An 8,121-nucleotide genomic window follows, 5' to 3' on the forward strand; every position below is an offset into this window, starting at 1 on the left:
GCTATGCCTCATTTTTCTTGAGTTATCACATCTCATCATTTGGTTGAGATAACAGCCGTAAAAACATTTGTATTCTGCGGGTAATCTTAATAAGACGCCAGACAGCTGGCACAAATATGGGCTATACTCCCCTAAAATTAACAATTGCATACAATGACCTGGGGAAATATATTCCTTTAGATTCATATTACCATATAACGAAGTCATCCTGTTCAGTTAGCCTAATATTTCCAGCAACAGTTGCTAGGTCATACCATTGATTCATCAAGTTATCAGATAAGAGCCTGCCAAATGTGCACTTCAATTGAAGTCCATCCCACACATCAGCAATAACTCTGGTTTTCTGATTCATCAAACAGCAGAGATCCCAGAATTGGTTTGCCAAAGGGAAGGGACACTCCCAAACCAACTATCTTCCCAGAATCCCACTAATCTACCATTGCCAGCATGCCACATATAACCCAATTGAGCAGCCTTCATTGCCCACATCAGCCATTTCCAAAGCTGAGAAGGGTGTGTGCCATGACAACAAAGAATGTTTGGATTTCTAGTATTATTACTTAGAACCTATAACTTTTCACCACATAGTCCCTTATCCCATAGTGCGCGGAATATAACAGTTGTCAGAGAATGGTATCCCAAGCTAAACTCTTAAATTTGCCATATCAGAGAAGTGTAAGAGAATGGTATCCCTGCGAAGCTAAAAAATTGCCATATTGGAAAAGTATGTGGAATATAACTGGACTCTATAATGCCTTCACTGCCTTGCAAAATAAAATACCCTCTTGGAGTTTGGATGTAATTTGTAGTTCTGTTTTACGAAAGGCCTAGGGGGCCAAGCTGCCCACCTGAACTTTACATTGCACCGCCTGAACTTTTGACACGGTAAATATATGAGTCGGCAAAAAATACAGGGAAACACGGGGGAAGCAGCAGAACCGCCTGATGTTAGTAGTTGTAGTAATCCACATTTCGTTTTTGGTCGAAGACAGCGAAGTATAGCATTCACCCTCTAGGTGACAATTAGATTATCCAGTGCAGAGTGCAGACAGCTGCAATATTTCCCATCAAGACAAAACTGAAACGAAGCAAATGGTGCTCACATTCTTAACCCCGCAGCCATGTCAGAGAACCAACCATGAAAAGAAAATCAGTCTTTTGCCCCTTTGACCTGCACACGGTACATCCGCGAGTAAACACCATTGCTTGCAGAGACCAGCGTCTCATGGCAGCCCATCTCGACCACCGCGCCTTTCTCCATCACGACGATCATGTCCGCGCCCGCGACCGTGGACAGCCGGTGCGCGATCGTGATGCTTGTGATCATGCTCGGCGAGGGCTCGCCGCCGTTGTTTCCCCACCCTTTTGCTGCCAGGGAGCTCATCACCACCCTCTCGGACTCGCCGTCCAGGGCGCTGGTCGCCTCGTCCAGCAGCAGTATGGCAGGCTTCTTCAGTATGGTCCTGGCGATGGCGATCCTCTGCTTCTGCCCCCCGGAGAGCTGGCTCCCTTTGTCCCCGACCACGGTGCCATACCCTGCCGACAGGCCGCTGATGAACTCGTGGATGTTGGCCTCCGTCGCGGCCTGCACTATCTCCGCCTCCGACGCGCCTTCGTTGCCGTAGCTGATGTTCTCCCTGATGGACAGGTTGAACAGGATCGGCTCCTGCTGGACCAGCCCTATCTGCCTCCTCAGCCACTTCAGGTTGTAGTCTCTGATGTCCTTGCTGTCCACGAGCACTCTTCCTTGGCTAGGCTCGTAGAACCTTAGCAGGAGCGCGAACACCGTGGATTTCCCGGCGCCGCTCGGGCCGACCAAGGCGACCCTCTGGCCTGGCTCAATGGCGAGACTGAAGCCATCCAGTATGGTAACTTTTGCTCTGGAGGGATAGCTGAAGCTGACATCTTCAAACGCGATGCCACCCACAATTCTGTCTTGTTCATCATGAGACGCTTTTGGTACATCCGGCACCATCTGTGTTTCTCTGTCAAGAATGTCGAGCGCAGGGTCCAGTACCGCGAGCGCCGACATGACCATAGGGATCAAGGACCATAGCTCCGTGATGGAAGGCACCGTCAGGGCGAATGTCTGGTATGACCGCACACAGTTTTCAAAAGTTGCTAGTCCCTTGCCGATCAGCGCGATGCTGCAGCTCAACTGGATGGCGTGCGTCATGTGCCATAGGCAGAGAGCAACCCCCTGCAACGCCCCATACTTGATGCTCTCCATCCTGATTGTCTGCATCGGTTCTTGAAGCGCCAAGTCCGCTTTCCTGAGTACTTCCTCTTCCTGAACGAAAGACGCCACGGTGCGGATGTTGCTGACGGCCTCTGAAGTGAGTGAGATGAGCTTCTGGTGGGAAGTGGAGATGTCAGTGGCAAAGCCTTTCGCTGACCTGACTTGTACGAGGCCCGCGATTAGGTGGCATGGCATCATAGCATATACGGCTAGAGCCATCCTCCAGTTCACTGCTGTGCTTAACACCGTTGCTATCAGGATCGAAGAGATGCATTGAACGATGACGGACATCCGGTCAGATATAACCGTTTTGATCATGGAGGTGTCACTGACGACACGTGAGGTCAGGAAGCCGACGCTGTTCCCGGGTTCTTCGAACCAACCTACTTCGCTCCGAAGAGCGACTGCGTTTAGCAAAGAGAAATGATGTTATGCTAGAAACAATGATGGCCCACATAATTCTGTACTGTGCCAAACGCAACTTGTGTGAGAGCCAAAATTCTATGTTTGTGTGTCATACCTGAAAAGAGGGCCTCCCTTAGGCTATTCATCGCCCTTTCACCGACCAGGCCATAGATATAGTGCTGAAAGATGTTACTGAAGAATGTTAAGAACCCAACTAGGAACAAAATTACCGAGTATTTGCCAACTATTCTCTCCGCGTCTGTCTCCAGGTATGCCATGGCAACAGTTATAATGAAGAAAGCAAATATAGGCCTCGAGATCCCAGAGATTGCTGCTGCTGTAGAACCCAGCAGAACTTTTCCGGGCACGACTTTAAAAGTTCCAAGAAATATTCTGTAGAAAGCAGATGTTCTCTTTCGGATCCCTTGCTTCGGTTGCTTTGAGGTCAGTTCTGTTCTCTTCTCTTCATCATCTGCAGCAAAAGATAGCTTGTTGTCTTGTTCTTCTTCGTCTTGCTCCGTGATTCTGCTTTACCAACCAATATAAACTAGTGCGTGAGCTGTTACCCTTATTATAAGTACTCAAATTAGGTACTACTGTACTTATCATCGGTCCACTTTAAAAAAACATATTTTCAGCACAGCCCTGACTCATCTCCTGGCACGCATGGTAATCTATTACTTATCGATTTGCACATGACAATGTGATGATGGATTTCATAATTATACAGTGTAAAAAGAAGCGTGCAATTGATTACATTTACCTTTCTCCAGTCTTGCCAGATTCCTTCTCTAGATTCTGCATGTTGCATACACTCGAATAGAATGCACTTTTCTCCAACAATTCTTTGTGAGTTCCAGAATGAACTACTCTTCCATTCTCTACAACAACAATCTTGTCCGCGTTTATAATTGTTGATATTCTGTGGGCAATCAAGATAACAGTCCTCCCTTGCATAGCTCTGTCAAGAGCATCCTGAACTAACTTCTCGGATTCTGAATCAAGTGCACTTGTGGCTTCATCAAGCAGAAGAATTGGAGGATTTTTTAGAATAGCCCTCGCAATAGCTATTCTCTGCTTCTGGCCTCCTGATAGTTGCACACCTCTTTCTCCTACCTGAAGTAATCCATGAATAGGGGTAATGCTCACTATTATATAGATTTGGTATCTAACTAATTTGTCTAGAAAATTAGCTATCCTTTACGCAACAAATCGCTGCTCTCTATGGACTACCCAGGGATAGGGACAACGGAGTGCCCAACTTGAGATTTAAACTGCATTTCCGTAAGACTATTAAAATTAATAGCTTGACTTAGTTTGATTCACGAACATAGAATAAAAGAGAGGCTTGTGAAATTCTTACTATCCTTGCTATGTGAAAATAAATTCTTACCTCAGTTGAGTATTGGTTTGGAAGCTTGGAAATAAAAGTGTGCACATTAGCTGTTTTTGCTGCTTCAATGACCTCTTCATCAGTTGCATCCATTTTGCCGATTCTCAAATTATCAGAAATAGTACCAGAAAAGAGTGATGGTTCTTGAGACACTGAACCTATATTTCTCCTCAGGGACTTCAGATCAAGTTCCTTAATGTTTTTACCGTCAATTAATATGTCACCTGCATTCCACACCATATTACAAACACAACTAAAATCTGAAAATTTACTTTGTATCCATCATTCGAATTTTCCTTTCTTGGAACAGTTGGTTCTGTTTGACATGTCAACATATTATTTAACTTCTGGTATAGAATATAATATGATTATTTTCTTTTTTCACTGCAAAATCTTTCAATAACATTTCCGCGTTCTAAAACGATCTTCTCCTTATTTCCTATATTCTGGCATCATACTGCGTTTGTGACAACTTAAGTATGTTCAACGGGGTTTGACCATTAGGAAAATATCAAAAAAATGTTCTTTTTATTAAAAAAGCAAAATATAATATAAATTAAGAAATGGTAAATTAAAGTACTAGAAAGACGGGGAAATAATGGATCACTTTTGAACCAGTTAGAAAATTTAGAAATGTTTTATTACAGGATTTATTAAAGATGGTGCAAAAAAGGTTAACTTTTTTCTAAATTTTTACACGAGGATTTCTCATCAAAATATTTACAATATCGAAACATACCGATATTTTTAAGGTTTATGGGAACCTTAGAATTTACTGTTTTAACTTTTTTTTAAAAAAAATTTACATCTTTGCTTCAAAATGATTCAGTGGCTCACTATTTGTTTTGAATTTTTTTTTCTGTTCTTGTTTTATAATTTCTAAGCTTGTAATGATCTCTGGTATTTCTCTCCGCTCATCTATTTTGCTTAATGATCAAACCCCTTTAACCACATGGAAGTGGCAGAAACAAAATAGGGTATGCTAGAATAAGTGCACAACAGAAAACGGCGTTTTCATAGCAAAAGGGGGATTGCAAGAGTTCCCTGTGACAAAAGATACTCTTGCAACTTTATTATGTCAAGAATGCAGTCTGAAGTTGTAAAATCAAGCACTGCTGAATACAGCCAAGCAAACTATATGAAGAATATACACACCTCAGCTAAAGTTTGTGCGGTGTTAGGGATATGTCCTAGACGTGTACCTGACATAGCATCGTAGAATCTCTGAACCAAAGAAATCACAGTGCTCTTCCCACATCCACTACTCCCGACAAGAGCCATAATTTTGCCTGCTGGTACAGCCAGTGAGAAACCTTGGAGAATTGGATTGTCTTCACGGGATGGATATGTGAAATGCACCTCTCGTATTTCAATGTCACCAATGACCTTCTCCAATATTCTTCCATTTGATTCAGAACTTATCACTGGATTTCTTTTGATAACCTTAAACACTTCTTTACCAGCAGCTTTTGCTTGACTGAAGATCTGGAGGTCTGGCGCTGCATTTGAGAGATATCTGAAATCAAACATAACAAAAGTATCAGCACTGATTACTCCGCAGGATAATTATCTTGGACGAACAGAAATTTAGGACAACCATGCCATTATGATAAATTGCTAGAAAGATAGTTCTTAGTATTACATTGCACCGGAGAGGATGTTAATAACAGCCGCAATTGTCTCACCCGCTTTTGCGGATCTTCTAGTTACTGCTACTGCTCCAACATAGATTGTCAATGAGTACGAACAGAAGGTTGCAATCTGTAACATTCCCAAACCTAGTCCTTTAATGAATGCCTCTTTCTTGCTTAGCTTGTATTGCTTGTCCATGCATTTCACGAAGGATTTCATCGCTGAGTTTTCTCCAACAAATGAGAAGACAGTCTTGATATGTGAAAGAGTCTGCACAAATATATGTGTTATAAATTATAATATACATTTAATATGGTAACCTACTTCTAGCAAAACTGTCATTGTGTAGGTACCTGTTCAACAACAGTGGTTGTTTCAGAGACGAAAGCTGTCCTTGTCATCGACATGCCAATCATCGTTTTAGCATATGTTGCTCCAACCACAAGAAGCATCGGAACAACTAACAGAGAGAGCGTACCCACCTCCCAGCAGCACACAAAAGCAACAATGACAGCGACTAGGAATGTGGAGAAATTAGAAATAAAGTGACCCATCTGAGGAAAAATAAGTAAGATACTGTTCATAATTTGTTACCATAAAACAATACTTTTTGCTTCTCTTTCGAATACCAAACATACAGTGAATGTTATAATATGCAAACTGATACCTTCTCTCCAATTGCATCTTTTATGACGCTCATGTGATTAGTTGCTCCGGCCATGATGTTCGCGGTGGTTAAGTCAGTGTCAAAAGCTCCGACATCTTGACTGAGTACTGATCCCAGATATGCCATCTGCATGCGTGTCATTTGTCTCTGACTTGTGTACATCCAACATGCAATTTCTGCAGCACTTGTGACCGAAAGGTAAGACAGTTTATTGCAATATACTGATGCTATTTCATATTATTTGTGTTTCCATCACGTGGTGTTTTCTTGTTCATGCACGAAGAGTTAAATAATACTCCCTCCGTTTCAAAATATAAGACCTTTTAGAGATTACACTAGCAGACTACATACGGAGCAAAATGAGTGAATCTACATTCTAAAATATGTCTATGTACATCCGTATGTAGTTCATAATGCAATATCTAAAAGGTCTTATATTTAGGAACGGAGGGAGTAGTAGTTAAATAGAGATCGGTGCTATTATGAAATTCCCCTCTTATTCTGTGTCAAAAAAAAAATCCTCTCTTATTATCATAAGGATTGTTTTCTGTGCACATTTCTTTGGGTTCTGATGTGCTGCTGTTCTTCTGAACTTTACATGATATTTTATGCCCAGCTATTGTCAGGTGGCTATTATAAAATGTTTGATTGAGGTATCAACACAAAATAATAAAATTCTAGCCAGCTTCAAGGGTTCAAAACTTTGCCTTTTACACCAATTCTGGCAACCACTAAAATCACTGAAATTTCAAATTCAGCCGAACCACCTAATTTTTTTTAATTGACAAATATTTAGTTACATTTCAATCTGCCCGAAATTGGTTATCACCGACTTTTTTTACGTTTGTGTAAATATTGCAGGGGCCGCTGAAATCAGCTAAATTTCCATAATTTCAGTGAAAACTAGCTTTCAAATAATCCTCTCAATTCAGCATTTTGGCCTAATTTTAACTCAAAGGTGCTTGGTACCAAGTTTCTCAAACCCTGGATTACAAGTAGGCCATACTTGCATGCAAATTAAGTAGTGCCATGCAGAGGGTGACTTAGGCCCCATTGAAATTGACTGAAATCTGGATGTTATGCACATTTTGTATTTTATAAATAACTTATATTCATATACAGAAGTTTTCACTGTAACTAGGCTTCATGTTTCTTTTGTCCCAAATGTTCATTACCTTAACACGGAGTATATAATAAGCATGCACTTATATTGTGCTACCATGTTGACTTGAAGTAATTCTAGTATTCTTTAGTACTCTCATAACTGTGAAACAGTTTAGTTCATTGTAAGCCTACCCCAACTTGTTTGGGACTAAAGGCTTTGTTGTAGTTTAGTTCATTGTAATCTTTGGACTTCCATTGATTCCTTTAGGGCATAAGTAATACCTTATAACTTTCATAATTTTGTTTACACTGGGAAAACTAGCAAGGTTAGAAGAGGTGTACTCACCAATCATTCCAGCAGGAAGTGTAACAATTGCCAAGGACCACATATATGGAAGTAACTACAAATCAGAACAACAAGAATATACACCGTCAGTGACATAGCCAACAGCTTTCTTAACCTTAATAAAATCAAACATAAACACTTTAAAATCTAATGATGTCTTTATCATGGACTTGAATATTTTGGATAGAAAATTAACCTTAGTAAGTTCATGGACAATTGCCTCCCGATTGCCTATGTTGTCCCCGAACATATCGACAGCTTTGCCAAGTATGTAATATGACATTGCAGGTGCCATGCCGTGTACGAAGGACCCAATTGACCCTGATACCATGAGC

The 8,121-nt window shown here is 41.3% G+C and overlaps 1 protein-coding gene across 1 annotated transcript; it reads right to left on the reverse strand.

Annotated features, from left to right (window-relative positions):
• Positions 1 to 661: 661 nt before the first annotated feature.
• On the reverse strand, positions 662 to 6,519 carry LOC123401947 (ABC transporter B family member 14-like). Its single transcript, XM_045095812.1, has 8 exons — positions 6,337 to 6,519; positions 6,023 to 6,223; positions 5,680 to 5,939; positions 5,240 to 5,553; positions 4,038 to 4,297; positions 3,408 to 3,760; positions 2,760 to 3,169; positions 662 to 2,643 (listed from the first exon to the last, which is right to left on the reverse strand). The coding sequence occupies exons 1-8, from the start codon at positions 6,496 to 6,498 to the stop codon at positions 1,151 to 1,153; spliced, it is 3,453 nt and encodes a 1,150-aa protein (XP_044951747.1). The 5' UTR covers positions 6,499 to 6,519; the 3' UTR covers positions 662 to 1,150.
• Positions 6,520 to 8,121: the final 1,602 nt, after the last annotated feature.

Source organism: Hordeum vulgare, chromosome 6H (assembly GCF_904849725.1).
Source record: "Hordeum vulgare subsp. vulgare chromosome 6H, MorexV3_pseudomolecules_assembly, whole genome shotgun sequence".
NCBI classification, from domain to species: domain Eukaryota; kingdom Viridiplantae; phylum Streptophyta; class Magnoliopsida; order Poales; family Poaceae; genus Hordeum; species Hordeum vulgare.

Bases quoted from the DNA above. Each gene is read 5' to 3' on its own strand.
- LOC123401947 (XM_045095812.1), bottom strand. From the start codon at position 6,498: ATGTACACAAGTCAGAGACAAATGACACGCATGCAGATGGCATATCTG. The intron at 6,224-6,336 runs GTATCAGTTTGC...ATTTTTCCTCAG, and splicing joins AAGATGCAATTGGAGAGAAG to ATGGGTCACTTTATTTCTAA. The intron at 4,298-5,239 runs GTACACGTCTAG...GTAAATTTTCAG, and splicing joins ATTCTACGATGCTATGTCAG to ATTTTAGTTGTGTTTGTAAT.